Source organism: Nylanderia fulva, unplaced genomic scaffold (assembly GCF_048542155.1).
Source record: "Nylanderia fulva isolate GAGA-0341 unplaced genomic scaffold, ASM4854215v1 Scaffold6, whole genome shotgun sequence".
Taxonomy (NCBI): domain Eukaryota; kingdom Metazoa; phylum Arthropoda; class Insecta; order Hymenoptera; family Formicidae; genus Nylanderia; species Nylanderia fulva.
This window is the reverse complement of record NW_028190698.1, coordinates 4,446,978-4,467,152: the sequence shown is the minus strand read 5'-3', so window position 1 is coordinate 4,467,152 and position 20,175 is coordinate 4,446,978. Positions and strand designations below refer to the sequence as shown.

The 20,175-nt window shown below is 36.9% G+C and overlaps 1 protein-coding gene across 1 annotated transcript in view; it reads left to right on the top strand.

The window, feature by feature from the left end:
* The first annotated feature begins 6,531 nt into the window (after positions 1-6,531).
* LOC114941639 (zinc finger protein rotund) overlaps positions 6,532-20,175 on the top strand; it is a 153,369-nt gene continuing 139,725 nt past the window's right edge. The window contains exon 1 of the mRNA XM_029316699.2: positions 6,532-8,238. Within this exon, the coding sequence (XP_029172532.1) occupies positions 8,062-8,238 (177 nt within the window). The 5' untranslated portion in view covers positions 6,532-8,061. The remainder of the gene's footprint in view (positions 8,239-20,175) is intronic.

Genomic DNA, 20,175 nt, shown 5'->3' with positions numbered 1-20,175 from the left:
GTCTGCTCGCGATTGCCAGCGCGACTCGTGTCATCGTTTCTTTTTATAATCGATATATTTCTACATATTTCGCTTTCGACGATTTGTCATCAAAATCGGAAGCTTCCTCTCGAAACACGAAAAGTGCGCATAAAATTAACTATCGCGATCTTTACATTTATCACAAGTCCCTTGAGATTTGGCAGTGTAAAACACATTTATTTATTGAATAATTATGGCGGTACATAAATATTTTAACTCTTTACATATACACACATTATTAGCTTTTATAGATATTTTTCTTTCCAAACGCAAGAATGACGAAGATGTCGCTCAAGTGACAAAGTAACTTTACAGTAAATTATCGAGATTGTTGTAAAATGATTTTTAACAGAGTTTAATGCTGACTTGAGATATTTTAGATGCTCTGTAATATCTGCCTTATATTCTGTTCAATGTTACACGTCCACGCTAAAAGGCCGTTTATACACGCTGTCGTGGTCTTCGACTCAAGTTGGGCTTCTTCCATCGTCCTTTTCTCTGTTAGATTCATTTCTCATTAATCTCTGTCTCCATCCTTTTACTCCGTTTCATGATTTCTTGCTACATTGCTCCGGTCCGTCCTCCATGTCCCTTTTCGCCTTGCTCATTTAAGACAACATGGCCGATCGACCGGGCGCCATTGAACAAGTCGTTGAAGGATTTTTAAAGACATTTCACGATTTACTTTTTCTTTGGTCTTTATGAGAGAATATCAAAAATTTAACTCGCTGACGATGACTCGAATTGTTCTTACATCGAACATCTTGAAAAAATTATGATTTATCTTATCTTATTCTATATTTATCGTGAAAGAGATAAATACAGATAAAAATAATCTATATGATTAGATAGATAATCTATTCTTTTATTGGAGGAACTTTGAAGATTAAATATTTAAATAACTTAAGTCGCCAGCGATGATTAAAGATAACTCACACTTATTTCTGAAGATTAAAGTTTGAAGTTTGCCTACAATAATTTACGTAGGACTCGTAATCGAATTATGACATTTAAGACAAAGTTCACGAAAAAATAATTTCCATTTAATTTAAATGTGAGAAGATTCATTCTTTGTAATAATATATGATAATGCAAGATAATTTTAAACTCAAGTGTAATAAAATTAATTTTGATCTAAAGCTAATTTGGTACAAAAATTATACGTGACGAAGAAATTAAAACTTTTTGATACATTATCATTGTGCAATTGTATCAACAATGCGTGTCGTATACACGGTAATAGCAATTTGCATTTAATTATAAGTTACTCCAATGACAATTGTATTACTTCATATTAGTGGCCATCGGCTGTAGCATAGCTTTCTTCAACTATCTTTTTGCATCCTGCATGCGTCTTGATCGAATACATTGATTGAAACGATCGGCGATTCGGTGGATACGAAATTCTTGTAATCTAAACTCGATCCCAATCTTCCAAAAAATCTATGTATATTAAGATTCGTCGATGTGTCACCGTGGAGAACGGGGCAACCAAAAAACGGTCTGGCGCCAGTGAAGAGCGAGACGTAAAGCCGGGCAGCAACGGGGTCGGTCTGTCGGTCTGTCGGTCGCCCTCATAGCAGTGCCAGAGCATGGAAAACAAAAAAGCTCCCCTCTCCTACCCCCTTTCCCCTTGCTCTCCTCTATGCCATAGCTATCTTTGAGAATGGCCTTGAACTTCGAGGAAGAACCCCATTGGCCGAAAAACCGTGTCGCAGTTTTTCCTCGGGGCAGCGGCAGCAGCTCTACGAGCACGAATCACCGGGCGAAACGGCTCTTCTTACAAGCTACTTGTTAGGTAGCTCGGAAGGTGGAACGAACTCCCCCTTTAACCTAACCAGCAACCCCCCTTGAGGTCTTCTTCTTCTTCACCCTTCCCCTCGGCGATAAGATTTGTGGTTATAGCTTGTTTTTGGGCCACTCCGCGGGGGTCGACAACGTCGCTCGCGTTTTCATAGCTCTTTTCTTCGGGAAGAAGGAAGGATAGAGTATCTATTAATGGCCAGTGAATGAACCCACAGCATCGCTCGATTTTTCTGATTATATCAGATAAGTATTGCCATTAAAGAGATTGAGATATTTTGTGATATACCGATATACACACGTGTTTATCTTCTTTCTCCATTTTAAATCCATACAATTCTTCAAAAAGGCTTAATCAAATATATATATTTAATTTTCATATCTAAGATGCGATGTGTGATTAATAATGTATATATTTTGTGATATACCGATATACACACGTGTTTATCTTTTTTCCCCATTTTAAATCCATACAATTCTTCAAAAAGGCTTAATCAAATATATATATTTAATTTTCATATCTAAGATGCGATGTGTGATTAATAATGTATATATTTTGTGATATACCGATATACACACGTGTTTATCTTCTTTCCCCATTTTAAATCCATACAATTCTTCAAAAAGGCTTAATCAAATATATATTTAATTTTCATATCTAAGATGCGATATGTGATTAATAATGTATATATTTGAGCTCTTCTCTTCGAGAAGAAGGAAGGATAGAGTATCTATTAATGGCCAGTAAATGAATCCACAGTATCGCTCGATTTTTCTGATTATATCAGATAAGTATTGCCATTAAAGAGATTGAGATATTTTATGATATACCGATATACACATTATTTCTTTTTATCTTCTTTCCCTATTTTAAATCCATACAATTCTTCAAAAAGGCTTAATCAAATATATATTTAATTTTCATATCTAAGATGCGATATGTGATTAATAATGTGTATATTTGAGATCGCTTGTTTTTCTTGTAATTTCATAAAATAAAATTACAGCAATCTTACAATAATGATACATACGATTAGTATGTGAAAGAAATATTAAGATTTTTTTAACTTTTGCACCTTTAAGCCAACTAAACACTCGCGTATATATTTTGCAACAAAAATGAAGCAATTATGTATACATATATATTATAAATTTATTAATGTCTCAAGAACGAAGTTCGCGGACATCGTCTTTCACGGATTCGCGTTTGGTTTCACTGACCTATGAAGATATAATATTATTACTGGTAATAAATACGCATTTAAGAAAGTGGAGCACCGAGAGTTCCATGACCCTCTCTAACCATGACCATCAACCCTATTTTAGTCTTTCTTCGTCTCCGGCGATAAGATTTGTGGTTATAGCTCCTTTTATTGGTCCACGCCACGGGGGTTGGCGACATCGCTTCTCATACATCCTCCCCTTTTTATCCAAACTTGGCGGAGTGGACATACGATTCAAGGTCAATGGTAAAGTGTAACAATAAGAGTAGGCTCAGAATTAGAATAGAATTTAATTTCAATAAACTGCTAATTTAAATATTGCATTAGAATCCATAAAATTCACGCGAGTCATTACATTCTTTCGCCAATACAAATTGATCCGGATTCGCAATTCGCGTAGCTTTTTATATACTTATTATTAAAATAAAATATAACGAGACGACAGGAATGGACTCTAATAAAACCTTAACCTTGACGCATCTTCCTTTTAATGTCCGTCCCGAATAAGCGGTCGCAATTTGTATGCAAAACGCTTAAATCGACTGTCGTTCGAAGTTGCAGACACGGACGAGAGAAGGACGTCAGCTTGTTAAAATGTATCCGCGTGGGTTCACCGAACCCTCCCGCGATGGATGACTTTTTATCCTAGAACCGTTTTTTCCCTTTCGTGTCTGCCCGAAGAAATTCCCCCGGAATTCGTGAACCATTTCAGGGGCGGGTTTTTGCATGATGTTTCACAGCGTTCGCGACCTTTCCCAAGCTTCTCCACGCTGAGGACGATGCCGTGGAATTAGGTCGCGAGAGGTCAGAATCTCGTCCTTCCGTGTTCACGAGATCCGAGATTTTTACTCGTCAAGGTCGACGCGCGGTGATTCAGCTAGGTTTTTGCGTACTTGCGAATTCGAGGGTTCGCTACGGGAATGGTCGTTTGGGACGTGTCAATTATTTTCTCCTCTCCGCGAAAATTGACGGTTGCACAGCGTGCATATACGCGAAGAAGAACGATCCGTATAATTATTGACACCGCGACTGATGAATTGCATTTACAACATCTTGACTTAACGACATGACATACATAATTATTCAATGCACATGTTATTTATCTCATTTTTTTCACGATTAGAATATGTTTGACAAGTCATTAATCATGAATTTAATTATAACTTTACAATACAAGATACGATAATAACAATAAGAGAGAATTGTCTCTAAATTGTATTTTATAAAATTAATCGTTCTTTTTTTTTTTTAAACGAACCAAATGTTTAGAGTTTACGCACTAAAATATATTATAAATATAATATAATCGTCTCTATGTGTTAATTAATTTATTTTTTTGTTTATTAAAGCATCAAATTCAATAGATCCAAGCAAAGTCTTTTCCTAAAAATTGCAAGAATATGTTCGACAAGTAACTAATCATGAATATTACAATTTCATAATACAAGATACGATGATAACACTAAGAGAGAATTGCATTTTTTATATTTAGATTGTATTTTGTGAAATTAATCACTCTTTTTTTTAACGAGCGAATGTGTTTAAAATTGACATGTCAAAACATTTTAAATATAATATAATTGTCTCTGTGTCAATTTATTTATTTTTTTTGTTTATTAAATCATCAAATTCAATGGGTCTAAGCAAAGTTTTTTCCCGAAAATTGCAAGAATATGTTCGACAAGTAATCAATCATGAATATTACAATTTTATAAGACAAGATATGATAATAATAATAAGAGAGAATTGCATTTAGATTGTATTTTGTGAAATTATTCATTCTTTTCTAACGAACGAATGTGTTTGGAATTTACATATCAAAACATTAAACATATTAAATTAATTTTTTTATTTATTAAATTATCAAATTCAATCGGTCTAAGCAAAGTCTTCTGAAAATTACATGAATATGTGTATGTGAGAAGTCATCAATCATGAATTTAATTACAATTTCATAATACAAGGTATGATAATAACAATAAGAGAGAATTGCATTAACATTTATATTGTATTTTACAAAATTAATCATCCATTAAAAAAAAAGAAACGAACAAATGAGATTTGAAATTTAAATGTTAAATGTCACATCGAATACAATATAATTTTCTTTTACATCAATTTATCATTTATTAAATAATCAAATTCAATCGCTCTAACAATAAATAAATTCTGAAACTTACGAAATAGGAATACGGAAAAAAATAATTAGCTATACCACAGCTAAATTTTAGCTGTCCATATATTACAACTTGAAATTTAGTTATCATGCCTAAAGAGTGATGGCAAATTTCAAACTTTTTTTTATGCCAAATAGTACTATACGATGAGACATTAATCCGAGAGAAATGTCAAGATGAGCATAGGCACGGTTCCTTAGATAGAAGTGAAAGTGATAATTTCTCATAAAACTGACTAAAAATCATCTCTTTCCCCCTTGTATCTCCGGAACCGTGCCTATGCTTATCTTGAAATTTTACTGGGATTAATGTTTCACCTAATAGTATTTGCCATGAAAAAAAAGTTTGAAATTCGAGGTCCCAAAAATGGGCGAAGTTTGCCATCACTCTTTTAGCTGTGGCAACTAATATTTTTTAGCCATAGCTTAACGAAGAATGTAATAGCTAATAGTATATTGTGTATCAAGTGCGGAAAGTTGACAATTGGTCACGAGTGCGGGGGATGGACCACCCCACACGAGTGAACAATTGTCAATCCGCACGTGATACACATACTAAGTTATTTTGTATTACAAGTGCAGGCAAAGTGGCTTTGTGCGCGTTTTCTGTGCGCGAGGTGGCCGATCGCACGCCACCATCTTGCGGCGGCACGGTGCGGGAATAGCCGTGTTCAATACATTGCCTACGGCTTCAGCCGTGGACAATGACTTTGAACGCGGCTCAACCGTAGGCAATGGCTTTGAATGCGGCTTATTATTCACTCATCGCGTCGCCGCTAGATGGCGGCGTGGGAAATCGGCCGCTTTCCGCACAGAAAACACGCACACAAAGTGCCACTTTGCCTGCACGTGTAATACAAAAAATATTAGCTGTCATAGCTCAAATTTAGGCATATGATAGCTAAATTTCACGTGTGATACATGGACAGCTAAAATTTCGCTAATTTTAGTTTCCGTGAAGGAGAATTCTTCCTATCCGAATGAGACTAGTATCGTTCGAGCGTCGTGCTTGGGAGAAGCTGTTGCTCCCACTTTGGTGTCCGGCACGTAAGGGGGAAGAAAGAGGGAAAAAAGAGACAGCTCGCTCGTGAAAAGGGAGAGAGAAAGAGTCAACACTTGCCGCGTATACAACATCCCATCCCCACTTGTCCACCCTTCCGCGCGGCAGGCCGCGTTCTTCCCCCGCGAACGCGGCACGAGCGAGTGACGGCGGAACAGTGAGGGAAATCCCCGAGTGACGGCGGAGACGGCCGAGCCCGGCCGAACGGTCGTTCGAATCGCGGCTCCCGCGTCAGTGCTGAAACCGCGTCCGCGGTTCACGGTTCACGATATCCGGGCTTTGCCGCCGCGATTGCGTGTTTTTTTGTACGCGTCCCGGGTCGGACAGCCGCACGCGGGGATAAAAAACGGGGGGGTTGGCGCGAGCGCTCCCCAACGAAATAGCCGAAGAAAAGTTGCGGTATTATTATACCGCGAATTCTCTCTAAGTGAGGATTCGCTCGTCAACGAGAGAGAGAGAGAAAGAGAGACGGACAGCGCGGGATAGGGGGAGGAAAAAATCCAGCGAGGGAAGACGGCGAGGCGTCATTTTCCGCGCGTTCGCGTCCCGTCTCGCATAATAATCAATCGCTCGCGAATTATGGCGCGGTCCGCGAGCGCTCGAGTCGCGCCGCGGATTTCGAAATTAGGGTTAGGGGACTATGCTTCGCGCGAGTGAGTGTATTATGAATGATCATCTCGAGGATAAGAACGGTGCTTGGTGGAGATGATCGACTCGACGATCGCCATATAAGCAGAATCGATCGATCGAAACGCCGGAAGGAGAGCGAGATGTCGTCGTCGTCGTCGTCGTCGATCGGCGCGTGATCATCCTTTGCTCCGCGAAGAGAGCGAAATCTCGGCGAACAACTACCACTTCTGCGTGTGGAGGGAGGAAGGCTGCGTGCTCCGTCAGAAGACACCACGCCGTCACTTTCCACAGCACAGGAAACAAGAGTGCGAGCGGACGCGCGACACGCGGCCGCGTGCGCGCGGGCTCGCGAAAACCCAAACACATTCCGCGGGAAGATTAAATTCGTACGTGCGATATCTAGTCATCTCCGGGGGAGTGAATTTCGCCGGCGACCTCGAAGAGGAACGCTCCGCGAAATTGTGCTGCGAAAAAAGGTAAACACCAAATCGACGAGTGAGACGGGAACAATCTTGACGCAAGGTCGAGCCGGCTCGACGCCCCGTGTTTACGTTTAATATATATATCGCGCGAGGGACGCTCGAGAAGAAGACGACGCAGTGCGGTGTCGGACGTGTTCACGCTCGGACGAGCAGCAGCGAGCGAGCGAGTCGAGCGACGTCGATGACCGGCCGACGAGGACGATCTCGGCTCCGACGAGGAACGCGCGGCACGCGACTTCCGTTCGCGGCGTGATCGAAGAGAGAGAAAGAGTGCGGTGTCTCGAGACTATATATCGTTCGTGTGTCACGAACGTCATGTGATCGTCCTCGGCAATCCGCGCGCGATTTCTTCCCTCGATAGCTCCGTTCTCGAAACGGAGAACCGCGTCGATCCTCAGTGCGCGAGCGCGAGATATCGCGACTCTAACATCGCGGCCTCGTTCCCGGTGCAGTGATATCGTCGCCGGCGAGGTGCGTCGCACATCGGACGTACATTGTCGGGGAAAAAAGGAGGAGGAAGAGGGAAATAAATATATATATATATATATATATATAAGAAGAAACGTGACGTGTTCGAAAGTGTTTCCGTTCGGAACTCGGGACGACACGAGAGTTTTGTGAGAAGACTTTCACGGAAAATAGTGTATTCTTCTTCAAGATTAACTCATGTATCCCTGGTACCGGGACAGCGTCGCGGCCGCCGCGGCAGCTGGCCTTGGCGGTCCTGTCGGCGTAGTGGGTTCGGGATTCTGTTCGACCGGGCCTGGCCAGGGTGCCACCACCATCAAGACCGAGAGTGGATACTCCGACTGCATGCTCGCCCTCGATTACGTCCAGAGCAAGGTAAAGTGCCACACTGTATACGAGATTTTCTCTTATATCTGTAGAATCGGAGGAAATATACACCAAAAAAATTGGTGTGTATTCAGGATATAATCCCCAGGATGTAACCCATTCTGGATATAATCTTCGTATTGTGCGAGATTTCTATGAGCGAGATCTGTCTGTACGAGATTTTTAATTATTTGAATTTTTTGTCATCACGCGTTTAAATGCAGTCGTTCGACTCTCCCGATTTTCGTTCGTTAAATATAAAGATCGCGTGTAATGTCAACATGAGATGAATATCTCTGGCACGCTTGATGATAAATATACGTTGAGAACACGAAACTTGATTTCCCGCAATCTTAAGTCTCTAAGGTTTTGAGTTAATACTTAATTCGCGTGGCTCGAAATTTTGAAATCAGATATACGTACGAATATAGATAATGCAAAATTAAAAATTGAATAATTCGCGATTTGGGAATTTGAAACCGTAGATGAGGTGAAAAAAAATTTGAGAGAATAATTTCATAAATTAGAAAGAAATTTGTAAAAGTTTATATAGAGAAGCTATACTTTGTCTTTACTGTATTTCAAATTTTTATAACAATTCTATGTTTAATATCAATTTTCTTGTAACGAAAATTTAAAGATAACCTTCTTCATTAATATTATATTTAATTACAATGACAAATAAAGTTTTGCGAATTATAGATAGAGAAAAGTTAATTAGATAAAACATAAAAATAAATCCTTTCTTAAATTTGACAAATAACATATAATGTTATTTTCACAAAGTGATTTATTCGAAATTTTTATAATTAATAATATATATATTGTTATTGTTAAAGATTGAAAATTTGTGGCAAATGATAACTGAAATCTATCAAATATAGGATAATTAAATAAAAATCGTAATGTATATTTTTATAAAAGCTTTTAAAATACGTGATATAAATGCGTAAATCTGTTATCACTTTTCGAAATGTATTTGTTGTATGCGACATTATGCTTCCCCATACGATAAAGAGTAGTTTGGCTATTGTTGCTGTGGTGCTTTTGATCCCGTTTATTTTCCGGTCGAATTGTTGCTGATCGCACGCTCACAAGCGGTGCGGTATTTCTCCTTTTTGACATTTATACGACGAGGGGTAAACGAGGCGAAATGTTGCCGCCTCTTACCGGGAACCTTAGGAATGTAAACAAAAATTCTTGCGAGCCTATTGGAGAACGTATACATGAATACCAAGACCATTTAAATAGGCTTTTGCGATAATCCGCCTAAAATTTTTTTCCTCGATTATCGATTATATTACAAAAACGCAACAATTTTAGGCCATACCCTAAAATTTCGTTTTCATAGTATAAACATTGACGCGTATTGTACAGAATGTAGAATGATTTGTGAATCATAAACTCATACATATATCAAAACAAATATATAACACACGATAAATAATTTATCGTATTTTTCACGTTAGAAAATTATATTTTAAGAAAAATATATTGGCTTTTTAAAAAATTAATTTTAGAAGTGTAAATTTGCATAAACTTATACAATTTAAAATAATAATTTTTAAAAATACTTAGGTATTTTTAAACTCTTTATATAAATGGAGCTTTTATTGCGAAAGAAGTACTGATTGTCGCGTCTGACCAGTTGTGTATATTATCTACTGCACTATTATTCATCTCACGTACATTTTATACATTACGTCCGCGACAAAATAGCGACGTTTGCATGCTAATACTTCATCTCGAACCATTAAATCGTCATTGAAAAAAAGACAATATTATCTAGTATGTGCAAGACAAGATGCAGCTATTTGACATTATTTATGGGATCAATGCTAATTGCGTGACAAATTAGCTTTACATTTGACAATACGGTTTGATGCGTTACAAAAAGAAGTATAATTTATCATTAACGACCTAATATCGTGTAGTTTTTTTTTCTCTTTACACTCTCGTTTCAGTATGAAACAAATATATTATCTCGAACGTCAATTACTCAATATGGTAAATTCCGTCTTTAATACTGTTGTGACGTACAAAAACCTGGAATAACTTCTTCCTTTTTTTTGCGACGTTGATTATACTCATAGCCGGCACAATAATAACGTCGTAAGTGCTCGCAGATGAAGATTAATACCTGGATAATCGCACGGTGGCAATGAACTTGATATTTCAAAGGAAAAGTATCGTATCCGCGTCACACGTTGTGTTTCCACGTATTGTCGTTTACTTTGAACGTACAAATAGGCGTACAATACGATTATACGCGCGTACATATGTATAATATAATTCATTGTAAAATAATAATTCTTCAAATATTTATTTTATAAAATTTATTTGTACTTATTAGCTCTGAAATATTAATATATTCTGCTAAATAATTTTTTTTAATTCTTACAATCATATACAATAATATTTTTTAATTGCAATAAAGTAATAGGTACATGTCGTATTATTTTGCAATGAGTACAAATGCAAATTTTATTTAGACACACAAACTTGCCTTCAAAATTTGAATTATTCCAAGCTACAATTTAATACAATATTACCATTGTATAGTATAAGTACCGACGGCAAACGACGGGATACCGCCAGAAGTCGTGTATATAAACATATGATGTGGAATGAAAGTAAATCACTTTCTAAAGATAGTAATTTTCGAAGGTTAGATCGAAATAAGTGTAAATTTAAATTTAATCCGATCGGTCCTCCCAAATCTATTTACTTTGTTTTATAATTTATTTTTCGTTCCTCTCCGCATTGCTTCCCCAACAACTATAATGAATTATCGAGTTAATCTTTCAATTCGCTTCGTGCATGTTCTTACGAACATTGCAGATAGTAGATGAGAAAAACTGACGAACCCGTGCCGCGACTAAATTGACAAGAAAGTAATCCGGCGTGTCAATCTGTGAAAATGATTTGTTCGTAAAAAGCCTGAGCGTGTATTATTAAATGGTCTAGGAACTATAACAAAACGTTGTTTATATTAATGAAGACTTTCAAATTGTACTATTACGGAGGTTTCTTTGCGTGAAAATAATATTCGATGATTTTCCTGAGACAAGTTTAATTGATTTTATCATCCAACACAAAAAGCTGAGATGCATATTGATATATTTATAGATAAATAGATGCCTATATAAGTAGATATATATATGCATACATATAGAATTTATATAAAAGAAAAGCTTTTCAATTTTTAAAACACCGCTTTGAAAATGATATTAACTCGTATTTCAAACATTATGATATCTGTAAATATGTATTCTCTCTCTTTCTTCTCTTTCTTCTGATGGGGACGATATTTTTTTTCGGTCATGAATGGATATAATAATGTTAATGGACGTAATGCGCAATCATGCGTGAATGTAATTCGATTTTGACAACGTATGACTTGACTGGTTTTTCGCAGATGATAGTCAATTACTTTCGGCGCCCCGAGCGATGCCATTATGCGTGTGCTTTATACGATTTTATCGTTCTTCTCAATTGCACCATTTGTGAGCCATGAAATCGTGGAATAAAGTATTTACGAGTCGCAATTACATATTCACAATTGTCGCTGTCAGATAAAATTCCGATAATTTATGCGATTTCATACAAACACAATTGAGTTTTCTCCGCGAAAACGTGACCAGTTGGTTTAATTTTTTTTATTGTCACTTATAATCGTTTAATAGCTATTTAACGTGGCCGTTAATAATTAATGATGGCAATTAGGTAGAGTGTTGACGACTCAGTATCCATTAACGAGCGATTAAGATCTAAGTTCGATCATAATTTTTAACAATTAGTCACCTCGTGTTTATACATAGAACGCTAATTTTTTGTGCAACTACGATTTATTTATATTATTTCTTATACATGTGTATTGATATCTTTGTTTTATTAATACATTTCTATTGCACATACATTTCATTAATTCTTCTTTAATTAATACATATATATTTGTGTGATTCATATATTATGAATGATAGATGTAATCAAATGATATTATACGTGATAATGATGAAGAAAATCTCGCACGCGTGTAGTGGAAAACAGTTTTTTGATGAAATCTTGTTTTTTTAAATCTTATTTAAAGAAATAATTAAAATTCGATAATACTATCCTGAAAATTATATAATAGATGCATTGTTAAATCGTTTATATTTTTTCGCGGAAATTTCATAACAGATGTGTCTAATCTTTAATTTAATCATATCTGCTTACACGCTTATCGAATTATGTAAAGAACAAATTAGAAATGATTAATACATCTAGATTAAATTATTTAATAACATCTTCCGTGAGAAAGTCTAACATAGCAGATACAACTCAAAGTCCGATACTCTTGTGTAAACGCACGTAGTTAATCTAATATATACATACGTTTACATACACATAAAATGAGTCACTATCGTCAGAAAGAAATTCTCGAAAGAGATTTCATTCTGCGAGATTTAACGAACCCATATCCCACGTTGTTACCAATAATTATCGAGCTATCGAGCGGATTTTTTGCCGAGGGTCACACCGATCCGACCACTCTCGCATTTGACGTGCACGGAATAGATTTTCCTGCGATGCCGGTCACTAAATTAATGGCTGTGCAAATTAATATCGCGCGCGCAACGTGTAATTGTGCTGCCGACAATTATCAGATCCTCCTTTTAATTATGTAGATTATATGTCCCGCGCATATGAAGCCCTCTCTTGCGAGAGGCTTCTCTTGCATTGACCCTTCTCTTCGCGTCCTTTTATACATTTTCCCGCAATAATTAGCTGTGCGAGCTCGCGATGATGCGCATTCGATGCGAATAGATTACCGGGAAAGCGCGACGACAGCTGATTATAAAAATAATTACGGCGTATGCGGGAGAATCCACGGGGCCGTGACTAATTATCTCTCCCTCCGAGGGAAATCAACGCCGCGATCTGGAAATCAATTCGGGTTTCTCACGTGTTTATGATAATACCTCCCATCGATATCTAAGCATCCCCCTCTTGGAAATGCATCGATGCGTACCATTTATTATCTCTTTCTCCCTCCCTCATTTTCTCTGAAAATCCTATACGTAATTCGAACCCTTTCACTTTGACTTGTGAGCACCGCTCTTTTTTTTCTCAGCCGGGATATGTGAGGCAAGAAAACTGGCGACTTCTTAAACTTTACATGCCGGTGACGTGGATTTACGTGTCCGATGCCCTCGGTAGATCCAAACGACGTTAATCATCTCTAGCTAACGTGCGTGTTATATACTCTCTCTCGTCTCAATATCTCTCTTGTATATATTATAATATTTTTATATTCTCAATATACATATATACGTGCTGTCTGCACGTGAAAGATTCTTCAAGTGAAAACTACGTGTACATAAAAATATTATAAAATATTGTTTGAATTTTCTACTTAGAAATTAATTTATGAATTTTATTTATTGAATTATTATTAATAGATTTTCTCCAATTCTCTTATCGTTATATGTTTTACGAATTTTTATTGTTGAATGAATCTGTTGAATAAATTAAAGGAGAAAAAGAGAGAGTAGGATGGCAATTATTTTCACGGTGCTTCTTTCAATATCCTAGATTTTGCTCGAAACTGTGTGTTGTAACTTTACGTGCCTCGATTGGCCATTCATTGGCCATTGTCTGTCGAATGAATTCGCCGGGAATAAGCGCAAATAGGGTGAAAAAAGTATCGGTTCGTGCGTTCGGCGTTAGCGACAGCGCGACGGCGGTTTATATTTCTTGTCGGCTCGAACGTGGAAACGGAGATGGTTCCATAAAGACCGAACGAAAGAGAACTTCATTGGCTCCTCTCGACCTGATAAAAACGCGCTGAAAGTGTAACGTGCAACCCGATTTCCCCTTCGTCCTGCCTCACCACTTTTCCACGTACCGATCGTAAGTACCGCGGTTCGTTCTTTGTAGATCGAGCGGAACAGTCACATTATCGCGGATGATCGTACATCCTCAAATATGGCGAATCACTGTTACTTTGTCTTAAAAAAAAAAAGAGAAAAAATATTTATTATTTTAACTTGGTTTCTCAATTTCTAAATGTTCTTATGAAAAGAAATATCGGTTATAGAGTAAATAATTGTTAAATAAGATTGTAAAATATTATGTGTCATCATAATATATATATATATATATATATATATATTCTACTAATAATATCGTATAATTAATTTTGTAATATACTTGTCGAAATTATTTATAAGTGTTTAACTGATATTTTGTTAAAACAATATCGACATATATTTTGACGAAATACAAAAATCTGTCTTTTCAAGTTGATATACTTTACACACAAAATTACAGCAACTATTTTTATCTTTAATTACAACAGATTTTCCTATATTGCGCTTTAAGAATATCTTTTTCTCAAAAAGATCGCGAAGCTCATACGGCGGTGCGTGCCACGAAAGGAAATAATCAGGACGTCATCGTTGGCTCGATTCTCATAATTCGGAATGAAATTAACTGGCCGTGTTGATTTTTCCGCTTGGGAAATCCACTGACCGTTACGAGGGGGCGGCTTGTTCAAGTAAGAAAAACATTGTGTTACTGACGAGTCGAAAACGCACGGAAGGAAGGAGCTCTCCCTTGCGCGAACGAGTTGTAAAAATTTGCGTTTTACGCGAATTTAAGGACAGACGGAAACGGCACTTCGCGGTCAGGCTATCCCGACATCGCCATCGCCGTGATAGAGGCGTGAGATATCGCGAGATGTTTCAATGATAAAATGGATATTATTTTATTAAATGGATATCCCTTATTTTAATAAATGCATTACGCCGTTATTTAACGATTTTATACAATGGTCATTAATTCTATGATGATAAAAAACAATATATTGTACGAAGGGCGCACCTGTTTAATCATTACTGGAAAATGCTCATTAACTTTATACGATGCTCTTGAAAATGATGTGAACCCGTTCTTTTTATAGATACTATATTTTAAACTTATCTTTATTATTAGCGATACATCTGTTGGATAAAAGTTTTGCTCTGCGAGAAGCTTTTATTTAATATATGTATATTTTTTCTTCCCTCTCTCTCTCTCTCTCTTTTCCGGTATATATACTTTAGGTTACAACATTATTGCTCAAATGTTAAATTGATGATTTTGAAACGTCAATGCTTGTGAACTCGGGGGTGTACGACCTGACAAGTGTCGAGTCGATTTTCAAGTTGAAGACAACCATTGGCCGTCAGACAATCCGTAAATGGTTGGTTGCTTCTGGAGCCGGGCGGCTTTCCAAACTTGGTGGACCCAAGGACTCTTTTGCGCGATCCTTGATTGCAAAAATGGTTCGGACGGTGCATGACTGGTACTTCTATCATCGCAATTCCATCTAAGTTCAAGGCAAATCCAACACTTGCATCCTTCTGCGCGGATGCTATAGACATCGAATCGATATATGTACATGACAGAATAATATATATCGATAACGAATTTACCAAATATCGACGAGATAAAAATGTATCGCCGTAAATGTTCGTTCATCGTGTGTTGTAGTAAATGGAGTTTATTCTTTGAAATCGATTTTTTCCTTTTTATATATTGACACGATTTCGCGGCGACTTAATCAGATCGCATGACACACATCGGACGTATTTGGTACCAGTTTGGCACGGTTTAAAAGTCCGAATCGAAACGTCGATAAACGGTAGGACGGAAAATCAGCCGCGACATTGTAGACGATGAAAGGATTCGGTTTCGCCGAAAGAGAGAAGAGCGCGTTCTCGAGGTCGTGGCCATTACGGCCGATAAACAGCTCGAAATATCGCCGAAAGAAGAATTCAGTGGTAATGGAGCGGCCTGGCAAAAACGCGGCCGCGCGCAAAGAAAATTAACGGCAAAAGGGAAGAAACGAAACGCGCGCGCACCTACGTGGCCTATCGAAGAAGTCTCGATCCTCGGCACAAAGAGGCGAAAGAAGGGAAACGAGGAGTGACGGAGGGCGGCTGCGGGAGGAGAAGAAGAACAACAAGAAGGAGAATGCATCGAGCAATAGCAGCCGACAGGCGGGAGGGAAGAACGGAAGAAAAGAAGAGAGGAAGGTGCGATCACAGAGCGTGCGCGTTCAAGTGATGCAGAGAACGTCGCGCGGTGCATCTCTCATCTTTCTCCATTCTTCACCCACCTCTCGCTCTCGCATCCGCCATTATATCCGTCTCTCTCTCTCTCCCTTTCTTTTTCTCGCTTTATCTTTCTCTCTCTCACGTCGCGGTGACTCGGTTCTCCAGGTAGTTCGTCCTCTGATTGGCGGATGTACACGCAGGTGCGCGTAGGTGGGGGAGGCGTGGTACCCACTTCCTATTGGCTACCGGATCCTACCCACACCGGAAGTGGGGACTCGGAGGAGGAAAGAGGATAGGAATGAGGGAGGGGCGGGAGGGTGCACAAGCTAAAGGCAGCTCCTCCGCTCGGGCTCGGTCGAGAGAGGGCAAAAACAATATCGCATCTCGCGCGCAACGTCGCAAAAACCTGCCAGGTGGCATTTCGCCTTACCTTGAGGGTTACTGCCTTTTGCACGCGAACACACGCGCGCGTCTATGTGCATCTACGTTACATACCTGTCTGCGAAAATCCCGCGCCGCCACCACGCGAATCTAGACGCCGCCATGACTATCGCCGGCGAGTACCTGTCGGGGGTTGCAAAGGGGATGCGCCCTTCTAATTTCTTAGTCAAAGGGATCAAATTCGAGGAACAATTTTATACATTTCTTGGAGACCGCGTTATTTTCAATGAAATAATATCCTCTCCCTCAAAATGTGAATAATTATTAATATCTAATTAATTTTTTTAAAAGGACTTGCGATGGAAGATCTTTGTCGTGAGATGTTTAAAGTTTAAATTAACAAATTTTAATCTTTTAATGTTTCATGACGAACAACTTCTATCGTAACGTAAAAGTAGCATTTCCAATTAAATTTTAAATTGTCTTTTAATTTGTACAAAGTGTACCTCTCTTATTAGAAACTCTCTCTTCAAGTATTTTTATACAGAATATCTTAGAATTGGTAGTAAAAAAGGAGCATATTTTACAGAACAAATGAAGGTAAAATTGTCTTATAAACATATTCGGTTCGGAAACGCACCCCCTCTGAGTTACATCTCAAAGTTTTCGAAAAAAAAAACCCAAACTTTTTGTATGAAAATTGGTACATAATATTCTTGTGTGTTGTATTCATTTTTCTTGTCAAAAATTATCTAACAAAATTTCGAAGGGAATTTTGAGAGAAAGGGTGCAACTCAGAAGAGGTGCGTTTTTCTATCAATCTTGGAACACTGTGTATAGACACTTTAATATTATTAAACTATTTATTATAATATTAACATATGATAATATATTTTTAAAGAGCTGAAACATATATTGTCTTAATTTTTGTCTGAAGTTACTTCTAGTGACAATGAATGAAATCATTAATTAATATTTTTGAACCATTAATATTAATATCATTAGTTAGTTCTTTTATTACACCGAAAAAATTGTATTCTAAGAGGATCCTCTTAATTTAAGAAATTTCTCTTAATTTTAGTATATTTTTTTCTCAAAATAAGAATAAATTAAGAATATCTTAAATTAAGAGGATCCTCTTGGCGCTTAGAATACAATTTTTTCGGTGTCTTATTATACTTAGGCTGGTTGTTTCAAGTCCTTGGTAAATTTTATCCAACAGATAGTAGCAAATGTGACAAATAGCATTTGTCTTTTTTTTAATTTATTTGAAAAGAAGTGAAAATATGCTATCTGTCGGGTAAAATTTATCGAGAAGTTGGAACAACCGGCCTTTAGATATGATGATACTAAAAGAAAATTCATTATTCTAAGTAAAACAAAAAGAAAATTTTAATACGATGCCAGAGTGATTTAAATTATTAGAACAGAATAAAGTTTATTACATATGGAACGACGTAAAACGTACCAGTAAAACGTTAATGTTTTTACGTGGTTATTAATCCAGACATAGAAAAAATTATAAAAGTATTCTAAATAACATTACGTATCGTGATTTTAAAAAGAATATCGGAATATTAGATAATTTTAACAGAAAGATCCTCTACATTGTCAATTCATAAGATAATTCAATTAAATAATAATTGCATGCTTTGATACATTTAAGATTTTCTGTGATAATAATATACCAATTTGAGAAAAAAGATAATATTAAAATTAGAAATATGCAAACAAATACAAATGACGCGTATGCAAATAAGAGATATTTAAAATTTACTCACATAATATTCTATACATTATAATTTAGAATCATAACGGATATAAATTCATGATCTTTGATTCTTTTATCCATCCGTTCTGTTACGTAAAAAAAACACAAAATTAACTTTCGACTGTAAGAACCAAATATAACGCGTCCGCGTGACACTTCCGAGACTTTAGTCACTACATAAATCTTCGCGAATAATAAACGTAGCCATCCATTAGGACAATTTTTGACGGGTTAGTATAATTTAGATTCAGGAAATAAATGGACGCAAGGGAATGGGACGCGAATCGAACGTGAATGTTTTATCAACGCGAAAGAAGGCGTCAAGATAAAAGAGCGATAAAGTATATGTCAAACGAATGTGGAGCTAGTCGTGCGAGCAGTTGCAGATTAGCATTGCTGCGAGATGATTGTTAATTTATTGCAATTCGCGATATATATAACTGAAAGATAGAGGTACAGTGAAAATGTGTATATTTAAACAGAGAATCTAGATCTGATAAATTCGTGCGAAATGTTATATAATTCATGAATAGTGTGTTGATTAACAGAACATTTTTCTTATTGAATAATCTTTGGAATAATTTTATCGAATAATCAATTCTTAAATATTTTTGATGTAAGCAATAATGAATATGTCATATTCATAAGTTAATTATATGTCTCTACAATGATACCACACATATACAGATATTATTTTAATATTTCATATAAAATATCATACTTTTTAAAATAAAAATATTTTTATGTTTAGCTATCTCCTTCTGCATTTTGCATTAATTAAAATTTGAAATATATAAATGTTAAAGATGCGAAAACATTTGACGAACTTTCAACATCAATTAAAAATCAGAAAGAAATATTTTTATCGGCTCTCAATATTAAGAATATAAATGTTTTTTTTTTAAATCGGCCAACAGAGCCAAAGCACGAAAAATTAATTATTCGAAACTATAAATTAAAAATGTTCCAAGTTTTACAAGAATTTTGCTAAATTTCAATAATCAATTCACGTGATTTTACCCCCTCGAATTTAAGTCGATACACGTACATATACGTCTGAGGAATTGCGATTACAATAATTTTTTAAATATCTATATAAATAAATACATACTATATGTAGGTATATGTCTTTGATATTAACAGTGTAAAATAAAGTCGATATAAAATGCGTGCGAAAATATCACACGGCTCGGTAGTGTTTTAATTTCAACCTACCGGAAGGTGTAAATTTCAAATTATCAGGACTCATCGCGCGTCCACGGATGGTTTGATAATTGCGACTTCTATCCGCGATATATGTATAGCGTGGCGTGTAATAGCGAGTTCCGTGATTCTGTCTCTCACGGCCGTCCCTTTCGCAAGAAACGAAAAGACACGTATATAATTTATATATAACTATACATATATATATCGCGGATGTACCTGTGCGTATTACACGACCGACATATCGTGCGATCCGCGAACGTTTTAACAATGGCGAATAGCGACCGCAGGAGCCCCCATGAATAAAGATCAGAATGTTTGTACGAGCGATCGTGCCGTCACTCATCGCGAAATCCACCGTGAAATGTGATTACGGACTGTCGCAAATTATTATCGAGCGGTGGAATTTTTCGCACAGACTGTCTAATGACTTTTCAACGTGTTTCTCAGATAATGTATGGGAAATAAGTCCCATCATAAATCCCCACTTCCAGACGAACCGTCAAA